This window comes from Oncorhynchus clarkii, chromosome 4 (assembly GCF_045791955.1).
Source record: "Oncorhynchus clarkii lewisi isolate Uvic-CL-2024 chromosome 4, UVic_Ocla_1.0, whole genome shotgun sequence".
In the NCBI taxonomy this organism is placed as follows: domain Eukaryota; kingdom Metazoa; phylum Chordata; class Actinopteri; order Salmoniformes; family Salmonidae; genus Oncorhynchus; species Oncorhynchus clarkii.
Window position 1 is genome coordinate 64,407,868 of NC_092150.1, and position 19,139 is coordinate 64,427,006.

The following is a 19,139-nucleotide window of genomic DNA, read 5'->3' on the forward strand; positions in this document are numbered from 1 at the left end:
TCCTTGAATGAAACATCGGGCTCTATTGTCGGCTGGCATTAAGGCGGCACTAGTTTAAAATGCACGCTGGTTGGCAATTTCAACTTGTAAAAAGTCAGCGCTCTGCTATTTTCCAACTCTGGCACCAGGGTTGGTAATGTACTTGTCTTATATCAGCTCACTTGCGCTGAGGTGGAAGGGATGGAAATATTTGAGGTGTGTCCTTAAAAAAGTGTGCCAATGTCCAAATTTCAAGCAGCGCTACAGGTAATATTTAAGACTCACCAAAAACTGGTTTTAGCGGTAACGCAATTGGTTGTGACATCGATTTTGCCAGCAGCAGCACACAGTAGCCTAATCAAGTGGTTCCCAACACTTTTCGGTTACTGTACCTCCAACTGAATTTTACTCTGGCCCGAGTACCCCTGAAGTACCCCCTTATCTGCATTTTACCAGTAGGCCTATGGTCTTATGAGTCTTCGAGTACACCCTGTGGATAAGCCAAGTACCCCCCAGGGTCCTAGTACCCCTGGTTCGGAGCTACTGGCCTAATCAGTAGCCTATAACCAATGTTTTATTCAAATATCACGAGAAGCAAAACAGTCAGACATTCCAGTTGTTTCTTTATATTTTGTCCATGCAGCTTCTGTGAAATGTTTGAACTCGTTAGACCTATGTGCAATGCCCATTGAATAAAAGTTGTCAGTGACTGTAGGAAGTCTGTTTAGGAACAGCAAGTTATTACAATAGACTGTTTGTAGTTTTTTCTTAATAATTGTGTAAAAAATGGCACCTTTCACATTTGGACAGTCAAATGGCGGGAATTCCGATCGCTGTCCTTGGTGCTGGCTTGAAGGCTATTTGCCAGTTAGATTCTTTACCTTTCACGTGGCAGTCACTAACTGGCCATATCAACGGCGATGGTAGGCTAATCTTACTATAACATTTGGGCAATGTCAAATTGTCCATGGCTCGAACATGCAGTGCATTTTTCGAAATGCAAATGCATTGTGTGTAGACTAATATTTTCATGTTGAAGCCAATACAATGTTTTATTGGCTACCTGTTTGTTATAACTAGATCTATTGCAGTCTTACTGTACTATTTAATAAACTTTCTTCAATTAATAGAACAAGCATCCATGCCTCCTGTCAAAGAGCCCTTGGGCCTATGTGTGCACACATTGCCTTATGCTCATGGAACGAGGGATGCGGTTTATGATGATATCATGCTTCTAGAAATACTGTTGTTTTTTTTAAACAACAGATGAATTGTTTTACTTTTAATTTGATTAAAAACCAAACTTATTAGAAAGATTCACCGTCCATGGGTTTATGTTGAGAACATGCCTAGAATGCAATTCCATTTCGTCTGCTATTTCTGAGAAGTGCGAATGTCATCTGTAAGAGGTTCCATGATGTTTACAAAACATTATATTCGGGAGCAGTATAACGGTGAGTGGACATTCCGCCTTTATCTTTATATTGCATCTTTGTCCAGCTCCTGTAAAACCCTCCATAGTAAGTTGCCATGTCTGTATTAAACTGCCCATGGGGAGTGATTATGGTGCCTGTAACTTTATCTAGACATAACATATTTAAAAACAACTTTGTTGTTTGGTTTTTATTTCAATTTGATTCGAATTAGACACCATATTTTTAAGCCTTATCAATAGAATAGTGAATTTAGTCTTGCTTATTGACTACGTTTGGCAAGCCCATGTCCAGACTGCAATTTACAGTAGGCCTAGACCCTATATCAGTGTGAATTCTATAACCTATGTATTTCCATATTGAGGCAATGCAATTAGAACAATGTGGACTACCATTCAAATTAAAGTTGATGACAATGCAATAAATAAAATACCATAAATACACAATTTGAAGTAACCACATACTTAGCCATGGAGCACATTCTGATTGGTCAGTGCGGTGTCAAGCCTCGACACACCCACACCTTGTTTATCATCAAAACCCAGCGCTTTTGCGCCACTGCCAGTTACTGTGCCCATTGCGAAAATAGCAAATGTATTGATTCACGCTGGCTCTGGCTGCCTCACTGTATGATTCACGCTGGCTCTGGCTGCCTCACTGTATGATTCACGCTGGCTCTGGCTGCCTCACTGTATGATTCACGCTGGCTCTGGCTGCCTCACTGTATGATTGATGCTGGCTCTGGCTGCCTCACTGCATGATTCACGCTGGCTCTGGCTGCCTCACTGTATGATTGATGCTGGCTCTGGCTGCCTCACTGTATGCATAAACCCTCCCGTTTACACCTGTCCTGATTGTTATTCATTCTGGTTCCCCTATCTATCCAAATGAAATGGCAGTGCGTTTAGTAACGTTACACTGCTCTACTCATCACACTGAAGTTAATTTTGTTGCATCATGATGAATAATCACCCAGTCTCAGGAGCCACACAGACACATGGGAGGCTGCGGCTCCTGGATAAAACAAAGTGACATCTCCACAGAAGGTAGGAGCCACAACAGGAGCCGCTACACTCGCTCAGGAGGGTAGCAACATGCCACTATGTTGTCCCCGGTCCAATGAGCCAATAATTCAGTCCTCAAAGTCAAAAATGGTGCAGGAGAGGACTTGTTTGTATAGGTTGGCAAAGAATGACTGAGCACGGGGCTAGGATTAGGCTTCATTTCAGGGTTTGGAAAGGAGGTTTGGATCAGGTTTGGGTGGATTGGGGCTTTAGAAGGCAGTGACTTGGGTGGTTAGCGTTGCAATGGGAGGGTATATTACTAGAAACGTATAATGTTTTTGGGGCATTTAATAAAATTACAGTTTATGGGTACTTCAGATTATCACAGGTGTCTGTAGTTATTTCTAACCCTCTGTGTGGCCTTATGACATGTAAAATATATAAAAATAATCAAATATGATTATTTTAAAATAACAAATTGAATGACAAAGCTGTAAAACATTATCTAAAATATAAACCAACTTAGTGAATAATATTTTTGTTTAATATGATTGTTTCAGCATGAAATAGACTTAATATATTTTTCACAAATATGAATTATTTTACTATTTTAATATGTATTTATTGTTAATGTTTTGGCATCAAACTGTGAAAAAAAGTCAATAGTTGGAAGAGTTGTAGAGTTAATTAGACTATTTTCTCTTGAATCATATGGTATATCCACTAGAAACTCGTGGACAATATGGACATATAAACAATTGTATACGAATACTGTATACGAATGAATAATTTTAAAAAAGTTATTCAAGTATAAATGACCAAAGTTACCATAGATTCTGTTAATTACCGAAAATTCCAATAACTTTGTTAAATTACAGGTAGCTTTGCAACCATTGATGTGGTACCTATGGCTATTTTCAATCAGGCAAAACAAACAGCATAAGCTCTTTGAGTGGCAACATTTTGCGATCGATCATAGAATGATTTCACTCTGCTCCCTGAGGTTTCTTGAAGGTTACAATAACAAACACTTCAGACCAGCCGAATTAGAACTCAAAACACTTGTCTTGGGCTTCGTGGCCTTTAGGTTACAAAGGCTGTTCCAGAGGGTTCCAACATGCTGCTCAACATGGGAAACAGAATGCATTATGCTAATCAATAACTGTCCTCTGAAGAGGTGAAAATGCACTGATAGGATTTCCGATGATCTTCTCCGTAATACCAGAATATGTTACTGCGGAAACATCTGGTTCTCTCTGGCTAACGTCATGCCAACATTAGTTCCACTACAGGATTTTCCAGATCAGTTCAGTTTGAATATAGTATTCATGAAATGAATTTACACAATTTCGCCTCTTGTCAACATACAGTGCCTTGCGAAAGTATTCGGCCCCCTTGAACTTTGCGACCTTTTGCCACATTTCAGGCTTCAAACATAAAGATATAAAACTGTATTTTTTTGTGAAGAATCAACAACAAGTGGGACACAATCATGAAGTGGAACGACATTTATTGGATATTTCAAACTTTAACAAATCAAAAACTGAAAAATTGGGCGTGCAAAATTATTCAGCCCCTTTAAGTTAATACTTTGTAGCGCCACCTTTTGCTGCGATTACAGCTGTAAGTCGCTTGGGGTATGTCTCTATCAGGTTTGCACATCGAGAGACTGACATTTTTTCCCATTCCTCCTTGCAAAACAGCTCGAGCTCAGTGAGGTTGGATGGAGAGCATTTGTGAACAGCACTTTTCAGTTCTTTCCACAGATTCTCGATTGGATTCAGGTCTGGACTTTGACTTGGCCATTCTAACACCTGGATATGTTTATTTTTGAACCATTCCATTGTAGATTTTGCTTTATGTTTTGGATCATTGTCTTGTTGGAAGACAAATCTCCGTCCCAGTCTCAGGTCTTTTGCAGACTCCATCAGGTTTTCTTCCAGAATGGTCCTGTTTTTGGCTCTATCCATCTTTCCATCAATTTTAACCATCTTCCCTGTCCCTGCTGAAGAAAAGCAGGCCCAAACCATGATGCTGCCACCACCATGTTTGACAGTGGGGATGGTGTGTTCAGCTGTGTTGCTTTTACGCCAAACATAACGTTTTGCATTGTTGCCAAAAAGTTCAATTTTGGTTTCATCTGACCAGAGCACCTTCTTCCACATGTTTGGTGTGTCTCCCAGGTGGCTTGTGGCAAACTTTAAACAACACTTTTTATGGATATCTTTAAGAAATGGCTTTCTTCTTGCCACTCTTCCATAAAGGCCAGATTTGTGCAATATACGACTGATTGTTGCCCTATGGACAGAGTCTCCCACCTCAGCTGTAGATCTCTGCAGTTCATCCAGAGTGATCATGGGCCTCTTGTCTGCATCTCTGATCAGTCTTCTCCTTGTATGAGCTGAAAGTTTAGAGGGACGGCCAGGTCTTGGTAGATTTGCAGTGGTCTGATACTCCTTCCATTTCAATATTATTGCTTGCACAGTGCTCCTTGGGATGTTTAAAGCTTGGGAAATCTTTTTGTATCCAAATCCGGCTTTAAACTTCTTCACAACAGTATCTCGGACCTGCCTGGTGTGTTCCTTGTTCTTCATGATGCTCTCTGCGCTTTTAACGGACCTCTGAGACTATCACAGTGCAGGTGCATTTATACGGAGACTTGATTACACACAGGTGGATTGTATTTATCATCATTAGTCATTTAGGTCAACATTGGATCATTCAGAGATCCTCACTGAACTTCTGGAGAGAGTTTGCTGCACTGAAAGTAAAGGGGCTGAATAATTTTGCACGCCCAATTTTTCAGTTTTTGATTTGTTAAAAAAGTTTGAAACATCCAATAATTGTCGTTCCACTTCATGATTGTGTCCCACTTGTTGTTGATTCTTCACAAAAAAATACAGTTTTATATCTTTATGTTTGAAGCCTGAAATGTGGCAAAAGGTAGCAAAGTTCAAGGGGGCCAAATACTTTCGCAAGGCACTGTATATAGGTCAATGTAAGTAAATAGGTAGAAACACACAGACATTTGTGGTAAAGGTGCTGATTAAGATGCCTCTGCTGATTCTACCTCATTGAGCAATATTGCGATGAAGAAATACTGCCTTTGTGCGACTGGTTGCTATGGAGAAACACTTGCTTTGAAGAAACTGAAGTTCCCACTGAAACACCACAGCATAAAAGCAATGGGGTATTGCGATGGGTAATTACTATTTCATGTACATCAGTCAGAAATTACACAGCGGTCTTCTCACAGAACCCTTGATTCTGCCACATGAATGGTCAAGCCTGCAGCTAGAGGAGCTTGGATGCGTAATTCATGGAGCTAAAAGCAATGTGATGGAGCAAAAGTCCACTTGAGTAAACATGGCCAGTTGCTTGAGGCTGGTAGCTATGTTAGTCTTATTCATAAAGGTAGTTCATTTTAGTTCATCATTTTTATTTTGTTTTAGCTCACACAAAATAGTCCCGTGTTCGTATACTCAAGACAAAATAACAATGTACTTTTGCATTCTAATTCAGGCAGGTGATTGTCTTTCTTGGAACTTCCTGTCCCGTTATAGGAAGTCTAGATAACCGTAAAGATCGAGTAGATTGATTTTAGCGATCAGAGCTCTTTAATTTTGATGAGGGCCTGAGCCTGGTAGCCTTCTGAAATTACTACTGCATTACTCTTCCAATTTCTATACAATTAGTAAACAATCATCTTTGACCTCCGAACTGCATCCTCAAATCCATCAAAAGGCAAGCCAAGCATGTTCAATTTACCTGCTGTGCCTCCTGTTCCATGTAAAACCTTCGTATGCAATTTTCTATTAACATGGGAACTAGTTCTGCCTCAAAAAACGTTTCTCTAGGCGACACTCATTACAAGCCCTCATAATGATGTGTGAAGTGAAAATGTAATATGATCACAGTGTATAAACCATGATGAATTACCTGTAGCAAAGCTCTGAGCTCGGCAGGTGGGTTGTTGCTGCAGGTGTTGAGCGGGTGACATGTGGTGCATGCTTCCCTTCGTGAAGCTCCTGACTGAAAGCCTGCCGCTGATATTCCAGCAGGAGTGGGGAATGAGAGGGATTTGAGCGATGGGGAAGCTAGTCTGATAGTGTCTGTAAAGACACACAGATTATTCTGGGACTGGTCCAGTCCTAACAGGATAGTAAACAAAGAAGAGATTGGCGACTAGGTCAGCAAGTTCAGTCTTTTGCTTTTGCTATGTCATTTTAAACACGTAGCCTAATCAGATACTGTTTTCAATCGTTTTTTACATTGGGGGAAATGTGTGTGAGGAAGATTACGACCGAAATGATTGGAGATCACCTGCTGGCTATGCATCTCTACACTATTTTCCTGATGTGTGCACTTGTCCACTACCCGCATGGAGATAGCCTCAATGGCGTACTTTACATATTTCTGGATAGATTAGGTGTTCGGTAGTGACACATACATGAAGATTTACCAACTTGCTCATAATATTTTCTCCAAAATATTTGCAGACAGACACCTCACCTTATGGCCTTGCTGGAGATGGGTGCAATCCCATCACCTGGTGATATTTGTAGGGGTGTGGCTTAAGGCACATTCATTCTACAGTCTTTTAATGTGTGTGTTTCAAAAAGTGGGTCCGCATTTTTTTAGAGAATGATGTTCAGAAATATACTAAGCTACTATTTAGATCAGTATCTTTAAAACAACTTATTTTGAAATAATAGTGTTAAAAAGTGTTATTTTCAAACATGATGTTTTGGAGTGTTTGTTATTGCCTTGGCTTGAATGAGAACATATCATGATTTAAATAAATGTCCTAAGTTTGGGAGGAGACTTAACGGTTTTCTTTAAACCGTTTTTGGGGGATGGGACTGCAAATTGCACCACTTCTATAGAATCAACCATATCCAGGGAATAATGAGTCACACTGTGCAATAAAGGGTATGCTGTATGAAATATACCATCATACTGATACACTCCTTTATGAATGTGTAGACCTAGTCATACTTTCTGAACTTGAACATAACATGACATAACTCATACAGCACAATCTGTACAATATATCCCATGCAACACGATAGCATAAATGGTCAAAATAAACCCCTTTAGAAAACAGAGTTGATGTTAACAACAACTCTGAAATGTAACTACTACAGTTATCAGTGTTTATATACTGCACTTCCTTTCAGGAAAATACTTTCCAGCCTCCATTTCTCCTCAACATGAAACCCTGTTAAGTCCATTGGCGGGAAATTACAATGATAACAGTAGGTGCTTGCTGAAGCAGAGAAAAAGATGCCTGGAAGCCTCTGATGTAGAATTAGATTACGGACCTCACAGTCCTTTGTGTACTTTGATATTATCATTTCTGCTCTGCCTGTTATGTTATAATGAATGCTCCCTTCCTCCAGAATGCTCTACAACAAAGCTTTCTTAGTGTCCAACAAGTTCTCTACCCTTAACCTTGTTCTGAACACCTCCAAAATAAAGGTAATGTGATTTGGTAAGAAGAATGCCCCTTTCCCCACAGGTGTGATTACTACGTCTGAGGGTTCAGAACATGAGGTGACCTTGATAATTTATTGTTAAAACGAGAGGCTGCCTGGATCTTTAATTTAAAGACCCTTGCGCCCTTCGGTCTCAACGTAGACTTTGATCTGAAGCCATTCTTGTGATTATTGTGACTTTGCCACTGTAATTGTGTGTAAACTTGTATAGTGAAATTAATCTATGATCGTATGCTATCCATTTGTTTGTATGCTGTTCTTTGTATGACATTTTAATATTTGATTATTAACCAATGATATTAGGCCACTCCTGGCCATGATTACAGACACCTGTGTCTTTTGACACTATATAAACGACTCATCCCGCAGTGTTTGTGATTATACCCTGATGAAGACAGCTTGGCTGTCGAAACGTTGGTATTAAATTTTTGCATCTGAGCTCCAAGAGTGTGCGGCTCTCTTTTATTTTCAGAACATGAGGTACCTGATACAAGTACTTGGGAGTATGGCTAGACGGTACACTTTCCTTCTCTCAGCACATATCAAAGCTGCAGGCTAAAGTTAAATCTAGACTTGGTTTCCTCTATCGTAATCGCTCCTCTTTCACCCCAGCTGCCAAACTAACCCTGATTCAGATGACCATCCTACCCATGCTAGATTACGGAGACATCATTTATAGATCGGCAGGTAAGGGTGCTCTCGAGCGGCTAGATGTTCTTTACCATTCGGCCATCAGATTTGCCACCAATGCTCCTTATAGGACACATCACTGCACTCTATACTCCTCTGTAAACTGGTAATCTCTGTATACCTGTCGCAAGACCCACTGGTTGATGCTTATTTATAAAATCCTCTTAGGCCTCACTTCCGCCTATCTGATATATCTACTGCAGCCCCCATCCTCCACATACAACACTCGTTCTGCCAGTCACATTCTGTTAAAGGTCCCGAAAACACACACATCCCTGGGTCGCTCGTCTTTTCAGTTCGCTGCAGCTAATGACTGGAACGACCTGCAACAAACACTCAAACTGGACAGTTTGATCTCAATCTCTTCATTCAATGACTCAAACATGGACACTCTTACTGACAGTTGTGGCTGCTTTGTGTGATGTATTGTTGTCTCTACCTTCTTGCCCTTTGTGCTGTTTTCTCTGCCCAATAATGTTTGTACCATGTTTTGTGCTGCTACCATGTTGTGTTGCTACCATGTTGTGTTGCTACCATGCTACCACTGGCACATTTTTTGTCTGAGCCTCACTGCATGCAATGCAAACAGTCCAGTAGGCCTACGGATTAGCATATTTTCTTAGTCTTATTAAAACATTTCAAAGTAAGTTTGATTTCTGTCAGGGAGCAACAAAATGGATTGTGAGGGAGTTTAAACTCCAGTCCAATTAGTGACCATTTTCATAGCATACATCCAGCCTCACTCTCTCTCTCTCTCTCTCTCTCTCTCTCTCTCTTCAGCTCCACACAAATGAGTCCCCCTCGGGGACAAGGCGGCGATTGTGTTTGAATCAGATTCAATAGTGGTTATATTTGGACTATGGCTAGAGAGGGAGCAAGGAGGAATAACACAGCTGGGTGACATGGCCTACTTAACATTTGATTGGGTGCAAAGCTTACATGGGTACACGACCAACACTAGTAGCCACTTTGCATCTCAAAACTCTCGATGTGTCAATCAAACACGGGACCTTTCCACAAAATATACAAATATGGACGTTAGATTGCATTGAAATTAAATAGAAAATAATACCCAGGATGATTGGTTGTCAGCAGATTACTGCAACAAGCATCTAACATCAAAGCAAACATGTATTTTCCTTTCAATTTTCTTTTGAATTGCAGCAAAGACAAATAGTCTTGTGAATGCGTCAATATGTCATCATATAGCAGCAGTACTGTAGCTTTACTGACAATCAACCAATCGGGACAAAAGTAGGGGTTAGGCAATCTCCTGATTGCGAGTGAAAGACATGTCAAAGCAGGGCTAAACTTTTTTCTAGGGACTGTTGTTTGTTCCAAAACGAATCAATAGAGTCATTAGGTGACGGACTACTGGCATCATTGTACAGTGCATGCAGGAAGTATTCACACACCTTGACTTTTTCCACATTTTGTTGTGTTACTGCCTGAATTTTTTTATTTGTCACTGGCTTAAACACAATACCCCATAATGTCATAGTGGAATTATGTTTTTCGAAATGTTTACAAATTCATTTAAAATAAAAAACTGAAATGTCTTCAGTCGATAAGTATTCAACCCCTTTGTTATGGGAAGTCTAAATAAGTTCAGGAGTAAAAATGTGCTTAACACGTCATATAATAAGTAGCAATAACAGAGTTGAACATGATTTTTTAATGACTACCCCCTCTCTTTACCCTATATATATAATTATCTGTAAGTTCCCTCAGTCAAGCAGTGAATTTCAAACACAGATTCAACCACAAAAACCAGGTAGGTTTTCCAATGCCTCGCAAAGAAGGTAGATGTGTAAACATTTAAAAAAGCAGACATTGACTATCCCTTTGAGCATGGTGAAGTTATTAATTGCACGTTGGACAGTGTATCAATACAACCGGTCACTACAAAGAAATATGCGTTCTTCCTAACTCAGTTGCCGGAGAGGAAGGAAACCGCTCAGGGATTTCACCATGAGGCCAACGGCGACTATAAAACAGTTTAATGGCTGTGATAGGAGAAAACGGGATGGATCAACAACATTGTAGTTACTCCACAATACTAACCTAATTGACAGAGTGAAAAGAAGGAAGACTGTACAGAATAAATCTATTCCAAAACATGCATCCTGTTTGCAACAAGGCACTAAGTAATACTACAAAAAATATGGCAAAGCAATTCAGTTTTTGTCCTGAATACAAAATGTTATGTATGGGGCAAATCCAATACAATGCATTACTGAGTACAACTCTCCATATTGTCAAGCATAGTGGCGGCTGCAACATGTTATTAAGGGTATGCTTGTTATCGTTAAGGACTGGGAAGTTTTTCAAGATAAAAAAAAGTGGAATGGAGCTAAGCACAGGCAGAATCCTAGAGGAAGACCTGGTTCAACCTGTTTTCCACCAGACACAGGGAGATGAATTCACCTTTCAGCAAGACAATAACCTAAAACACGAGGTCAAATCTACACTGGAGTTGCTTACCAAGAAGACAGTGAATATTACTGAGTGGCCGAGTTACAGTTTTGACTTAAATCAGCTTGAAAATCTATGGCAAAACTTGAAAATGGTTGTCAAGCAATGATCAACAACCAATTTGACAGAGCTTGAAGAATTTTGAAATGAATAATGGGCAAATATTGTATGATCCAGGTGTGCAAAGCTCTTAGAGACTTACCCAGAAAGACTCACAGATGTAATCACCGCCAAATATGATTTTAACATGTATATATGAAAATACACTAAAATATACTCTATACATGTATAAACTCTAAAAACATGTTTTCACTTTGTCATTATGGGGCATTGTCTGTAGATGAGTGAGATGATTATTATTATTATTTTATATACATTTTGAATTTAGGCTGTAGCACAACAACATTTTGAATAAGTCAAGGAGTATGAACACTTTCTGAAGGCACACATACAGTAAGGGTCATTCGTGAATTGCGATGGCATTTGGGCATGGCATTTACATTTTTTTTTTATCAGGGCACATCATCCCATTCTAAATCAACTAATATGGCAGCTTAATGAGTTTAATGAGTTGTGCCACCAGAAGGAGTAGAACAACAATGACGCATCGGTAAATTAAGATAAAAAAAAAAAATGGAGGCCACAGATGCTCAAAATATAAGGTCTAAGGTCTCAGACTACTGAAGTGATATGATTAATCATTTCTCCCAAAGTAATTTACCTTCATTTAAATTGAGTAGCATCAATGACACTTTGGATTTAGACACACCAAATTCCTCAAATTTACGACAATAATTTTCATTAATATAGACCTCTCCCCGGATAACAGCTTGTCACGGGAGCGAATGCTCAAGGTCCTTGTCTGTGTTTGTAATTCAAGGCAGTAACACCAATGACAAACTTAGACACATTATATCAGTTAAAAAAATACAAAAGATGTTTGGTTTTTATCGATCAATACAATATATGAATTATTTTTGTTCAGTGGTGTAGTGGTGCCTGGAGAAGTTGGTATACTCAAAGTTTTGCCATTTTTTTCCCAAGGCGCCCTGTGCATCAAATTCTATGAGAAACAGTGACATACACTTTCAATGACCTAAACGATAAATCCCATATTGGTCTTTCACAGTCAGGCCTACTATTGAAACAGATCAACTGAGTCAGAAATGTACAGATTTCCCCCATTTATTTCAGGTTTTCATTCCATAACAATGCTTAAACCACATCAGGAGACTACTTTTGAGGTCTGGGAAAAATCTGAGCATGGTGAAAATTTGATTTTTGAGAGTAGTTACCCATTAATTCAAGTGTGCAGAAACCTAGCATTATTGTGCCTAAAATGTGAAGAAATAATAGTTTATCAACATTAAGCTAAACATTCCGATCTGTTCCATCAGCTCTATTAATTGATACAGCCTATACCTCCACTACACTATTTTGATTGGTATCAGTGGGGATTAAGGAGTAAACGCAATGCCCACTGAAAAATAAGTGGGTATATGGCATAGACTTGCGTACACCTTCCACTACACCACTGCATTTTTTTCTTTCTTTTTAGCATTCAAAATAATGGATGGATATCTCTCAATCCCCAAAACATGTCACAACAACTCTGCTGGGCCACTACTGGGACAAGCCAATTTGCTTGCCTTAAGTAACCTACTTCAAGCAATGCATAAACAACGTTTTGCAGTATACATAACTTGTATTATGTTTTGTAATTGATAAACAGTTCAATAAAGACAAAAACAGAGTTTTTCATGGTTGCAAAGGTGAGGGACACAGATGCCACCACAATTCAAAACCAATAATGCTACACATACTGATAGTCAAGAGACAGATTCATGCACTGAAGTCGATGGGACAGTAGTGGAGAGGGTAGTAAGTTTTAAGTTCCTCGGCGTACACATCACGGACAAACTGAATTGGTCCACCCACACAAGACAGCGTCGTGAAGAAGGCGCAGCAGCGCCTCTTCAACCTCAGGAGGCTGAAGAAATTTGGCTTGTCACCAAAAGCACTCACAAACTTCTACAGATGCACAATCGAGAGCATCCTGTCGGGCTGTATCACCGCCTGGTACGGCAGCTGCAACAACCGTAAGACTCTCCAGAGGGTAGTGAGGTCTGCACAACGCATCACCGGGGGCAAACTACCTGCCCTCCAGGACACCTACACCATTCAATGTCACAGGAAGGCCATAAAGATCATCAAGGACAACAACCACCCGAGCCACTGCCTGTTCACCCCACTATCATCAAGAAGGTGAGGTCAGTACAGGTGCATCAAAGCAGGGACCGAGAGACTGAAAAACAGCTTCTATCTCAAGGCCATCAGACTGTTAAACAGCCATCACTAACATTTAGTGGCTGCTGCCAACACACTGACTCAACTCCAGCCACTTTAATAATGGGAATTGATGGAAATGTATGTAAAATATATCACTAGCCACTTTAAACAATGCTACTTAATATAATGTTTACATACCCTACCTTACTCATCTCATATGTATATGTATATACTGTACCCTATATCATCTACTGCATCTGTATGTAATACATGTATCACTAGCCACTTTAAACTATGCCACTTTGTTTACATACCCTACATTACTCATCTCATATGTATATACTGTACTCGATACCATCTACTGCATCTTACGTATGCCGTTCTGTACCATCACTCATTCATATATCTTTATGTACATAGTCTTTATCCCTTTACACTTGTGTGTATAAGGTAGTAGTTTTGGAATTGTTAGGTTAGATTACTCGTTGGTTATTATTGCATTGTCAGAACTAGAAGCACAAGCATTTCACTACACTCACATTAACATCTGCTAACCATGTGTATGTGACAAATACATTTGATTTGAAGTGTGCAATATAAATGCATAAATGCAGTCTGATATTGTAGCCATGCAAAAAAATCTATAGGTGGTTTCTTTTTTCATTACAAGTGTTGGCAGGCTGTTATTTGTTTAGTTTAAATTCAGTCTCTCTCTCTCTGTTGACATAATAAACGGCAATATCAGCAAGCAAAAATTATTACAATGACAAAAAAAAATACATATATTTGACATACACGGACTTCTCATGTATTTTGTTCTATAGTCTGTAGCCTAACATTCCAAAAACTATTTGTATGCGATTGTATTTATTTGTATTTAATTATACAAGTCCGATTCAGCCACGCGCAAAGCCACATGACAAACGCATGAGCCGATGTGGAATGTCCACGCGCTACACACTGAGTAGACAATCCGTGCGACTACGAGATCCATCCGAGATGTAATTGACTGACTTGACTACCTCTACTCTAGAACCGTTTCATATGACCACTTTGTATTATGTGATATCGTTTAGATCACTGCATGTGTCTTTTATTTATGAGTGTCCATTAAGTTTGAACAAGACATCAAAACAAGAGTGTCACTGTCACATTCGGGTCCGAACAACACGCCCACAATTGTATTTCGCTAACTGTACGCGCAGACCAAAGCGATTGGACAAGAAGAGCTGTCAATTGCGCATAGCTGCCATTCCTTCCGTTCTGCTCTGAGCGAAGAGTTTTTGCAGATGTTTTCCCAGTATGGGCAGTTGAAACAGCAGCGCGCTGCTCAATAGTAACTTTTACGAAATACTAAATTATTAATTTATCTGATATACATATGGGAAATGGATAGCTAATAGTATTGTACGGAAGCTAAGACTGTGTGCGACGTAAGCCGATTTTAGAATTGAATTCATTTGTTTTAGTTTCTTGAACGACAAGGAAAATGCCAGTAGCAACTCTATTGCCTTTTACAGCTACCCCGAGTAGGAAGTCTTCCAGCCCGACCTCTTTCAGACTGACAGAGAAATTCATTTTGCTATTAGTTTTTAGCGCTTTTATTACGCTTTGTTTCGGTGCTATTTTTTTCCTACCGGATTCGTCGAAGCTGCTCAGCGGAGTTTTCTTCCACTCGTCCGCGGTAGAAACCAACACTCGAAAAGGTACGGATAGTGATTCAAATATCGCAGTTGGGACCGACGAAAAGATATTAGCCAAGATTAGAAAGGACCACGAAAAGGCTTTGGTTGAAGCCAAAGACACTCTTCAGAAACGACCAGACGAGATAAAGCAAGATATACAGAACGAGAAGGACAAAGTTTTGAAGGAAGGTCTCGGTAAAGGTGGGAAAGATGACGATAACCTACCAGTCATTGAATATGTCCGGCCACCCGGAGCAACAGGGCACGAGCCCTCCGATCCGGAAACCAAAGAGAGACGAGAAAAAATTAAAGAGGTGAGATGTATGTATGTATGTATGCATGTATGTATGTATGTATGTGTGTTTTATTATCTACTAGAATGAGTATGGCTGCTTTGGGTTTGTGTAATTAGTTTCGCTTCCCATACGGTGTTTGCTGTAGTGTTTTGCCTAATCGGCAAGTTCCTCTTAAATGACACGCGGTTTACTATAGTTAGGCCTATACGACACTGTACAGCACAATCATAATATTTTCAGCTAGTGGTTTGTGTCTATTGAACTTTGAACTAATTAACTTTGTATCCAGATATCTGTCCTGCATTTATATACACGCATATGTCCTGTATTTATATACACGCAATCCCATACTCTTCATTATCACCCAGATTGAGAGTGCATCCTGTAGACCTGGGATGGGCAACTTTGATGGGGTGGGGGCCACAAAATATCGGAACTCATTGAGGGGCCGCAGTGGCACATCGGTCTGCATACCTACATCCATACACACCTAGCGTTTTGGGGACCCCTTTAGTTAATTTCCTGTAATTCTACACATTTTGCCATCGGGTGGAAAGAAATGTTTGCAGTTTTTAATGTGACTGACCTCCTCGATTCGGTCTTATGTAGCAAACTTTGAAATTGTGCTTTTTACATTGGATAAAAGTAGAGACTCAGAGCTACCAAATGGTATATCATACCCTGCAGTTGAGGAACAATGGGAAAGTAATTCTGCTTTGAAAGTTGACAAACTTGTTATCCCACCTTTGAGAAAATGGCCCTGGAATGTTTTGGTACAGCTACTGGAGATCTCTTCAACCATTAAGCATTGTTCACACCCTCTTAAGCCTTAGCCCCACCCATCTTTAATGGGATCGATTTTTCAACAAGCCAGTGAAAGTGCAGGGCGCCAAATTCAAACAACAGAAATCTCATAATTATAATTCCTCAAACATACAAGTATTGTACACCATTTTTAAATATAAACTTCTAGTTAATCCCACCCTAGTGTCCGATTTCAAAAAGGCTTTACGGCGAAAGCATACCATGCGATTATGTTAGGTCAGCGCCTAGACACAGAAAAACAGCCATTTTCCAGACAAAGAGAGGAGTCACAAAAAGCAGAAATAGAGAATTAATCACTAACCTTTGATCTTCATCAGATGGCACTCATAGGACTTCATGTTACACAATACATGTATGTTTTGTTCGATAAAGTTCATATTTATAGCCAAAAATCTCAGTTCACATTAGCGCGTTATGTTCAGTAATGTTTTGCTTTCAAAACATCTGGTGATTTTGCAGAGAGCCACATCAATTTACAGAAATACTCATCATAAATGTTGATGAAAATACAAGTGTTATACATGGAATTAAATATATACTTCTCCTTAATGCAACCACTGTGTCAGATTAAAAAAAAAAAAAGCTTTACAGCAAAGGCACACCATGGAATAATCTGAGTACAGCGCTCAGAGACCAAAACAAGCCAAACAGATACCCGCCATGTTGTGGAGTCAACTGCAGGGTAAATATTCACTTACCTTTGATCTTCATCGGAATGCACTCCCAGGAATCCCTGTTCCACAATAAATGTTTGTTTTGTTCGATAAAGTCCATAATTTGTGTCCAAATACCTCCTTTTTGTTCACATGTTTAGTTCACAAATCCAAATTCACAAGGTGCGAGCACTAGGTCCGATGAAAAGCCCAAAAAGTTACATTACAGTTCGTAGAAACATGTCAAACGATGTATATAATCAATCTTTAGGATGTTTTTATCATAAATCTTCAGTAATGTTCCAACTGGACAATTCCTTTGTCTTTAGAAATGAAAGGGAACGCAGCTCGTTCTCACGGCTGCACGCGAGACTTAGCTCATGGCATTCTGCCAGACACCTGGTTCAAACAACTCTTATTCGCACCCCCTTCACAGTAGAAGCCTGAAACAAGGTTCTAACGACTGTTGACATCTAGTGGAAGATTTAGGAAGTGCAATCGGACCAAATTCTACACTGTATATTGGATAGGCAAAGACTTGAAAACCTACAAACCTCAGATTTCCCACTTCCTGGTTGGATTTTTTTCTCAGGCTTTTGCCTGCCACATGAGTTATGTTATACTCACAGACATCATTCAAACAATTTTATAAACTTCTACTAATAATATGCATATCTTAGCTTCTGGGCCTGAGTAGCAGGCAGTTTACTCTGGGCACCTTATTCATCCAAGCTACTTAATACTGCCACCCCAGTCATAAGAAGTTAAGGATTCACAAGTGAGGCCATGTGCTAAACAGAGTGAGTAGTGTAGTAAACAACCAAAGATTAAGGCTAAAAGTGGTGAAAGTAGTAGCCTACAATAAGGGAAAACTCCAGATAAAAAAACACTATGTAGTCCTTGGCCTAAATCCTAATCTGACTTTGGTGCAGGTCATGTTGTTCTTCACATTACCGTCTCTGGTAAACACACACTGAAGGTGTAAACAGTACAGTGAAATGGTTACATGCATAGTAGCAATATCAAAAATAGAAAGTGTACAGATACAAATATTTCATAATTATTAGATGATGCTTACCCAGCTACTAGGGGTGTGCTGAGTAGTCGGACAAAATTATTATCGTAACGGGTATGGACCATTTTCTGGATATGATTATGATCCGAGTATTTTTTTGTAATTATCTGTGATTGGAAAAAAAATGTTTTCGGGTGCCAGGAAGCATGTCTCTCATGTGTCAGTCACAGAGTCTCTAAACCATACTGTCTTTGCGTCAGTCATTTGCATGGTTTAAATAACTAAACTGGCTAGTTTGCCTGTCTGTAAAGAGAAGGGTGGGCTGTACGTTGATCCTGCTGCTCTGATTGGATAGAGTGAAAGCATATTTCTCCGTCCACTCACTTAAAAAATTCACCTGATCACTTTTCCTCGCATGTTTTCTGTCTGATAATTTAGATTGCTCCTGCCTGCTACTATGATAAATCACATGGCAGCATAATATCTAACAAGTGGGGCAAGGGTATGGAAACGCTAGTCCACATTCTGACTGAGTGACAGCAAACTTGGCTGCCTGCTGCAAATTGAGGACACACAGACACTCACCCTCCCTGCACTGATCCTAATCTGCATTTTTTTTGCAGTGAGAATGTGCAGGGAGGTATAGTTTTTAGCCAACATCTAATTAGGCATACTAAAACACTTGTGTTTTTTATGATCACCAGTATGATCTATCAAATTTCAATTTACAGATACGAATACGGTCATGTTGGCACACCTATACCAGACACACTTGTCTAAATTGATGGGTTACGTGAAATAAATGATATACCCCCCCCCCCCCCACAATAGTGGATGGGCCACTATTGTCTAGATATGTACACATGTTCATGAATACAATTATAATCCCCCAGACACACCTGGGTCATGTAATCATCTGGCAAAGTGGATTCTTTTGTTTAGACCTGTAGCTAGCTAGCTAAACACTGACTCATAATCCCAAACCATACTACTAGCAATACAAACTGATTGTCATAGCTAGCCACCATGCATGAAATGCTGTAGAATGAATCTGCAGGTAGCTAAAGCTAACCATCTAGGTTTAATGTTAGCTAGGGTTAGGCTATAACTAGCAATGCAAATGACTTTGAGGTATAAATAATATTAGCTACTACACAGCTCATACCCGTAACGTTAGCTAACGCTTGCTAGCTAGCTAACAGTACACTTGAACTTGCATCGAAAACAACTTTCTGACAATTTTTGAAAAATATAATATCTGAAAATGTAGCTAGACTCTTACATGGATGAACACCTC

The 19,139-nt window shown here is 39.6% G+C and overlaps 1 protein-coding gene across 1 annotated transcript in view; it reads left to right on the forward strand.

Annotated features, from left to right (window-relative positions):
- The first annotated feature begins 14,586 nt into the window (after positions 1-14,586).
- LOC139407098 (mannosyl-oligosaccharide 1,2-alpha-mannosidase IA-like) overlaps positions 14,587-19,139 on the forward strand; it is a 165,796-nt gene continuing 161,243 nt past the window's right edge. Inside the window, exon 1 of the mRNA XM_071150494.1 lies at positions 14,587-15,367. Within this exon, the coding sequence (XP_071006595.1) occupies positions 14,858-15,367 (510 nt within the window). The 5' untranslated portion in view covers positions 14,587-14,857. The remainder of the gene's footprint in view (positions 15,368-19,139) is intronic.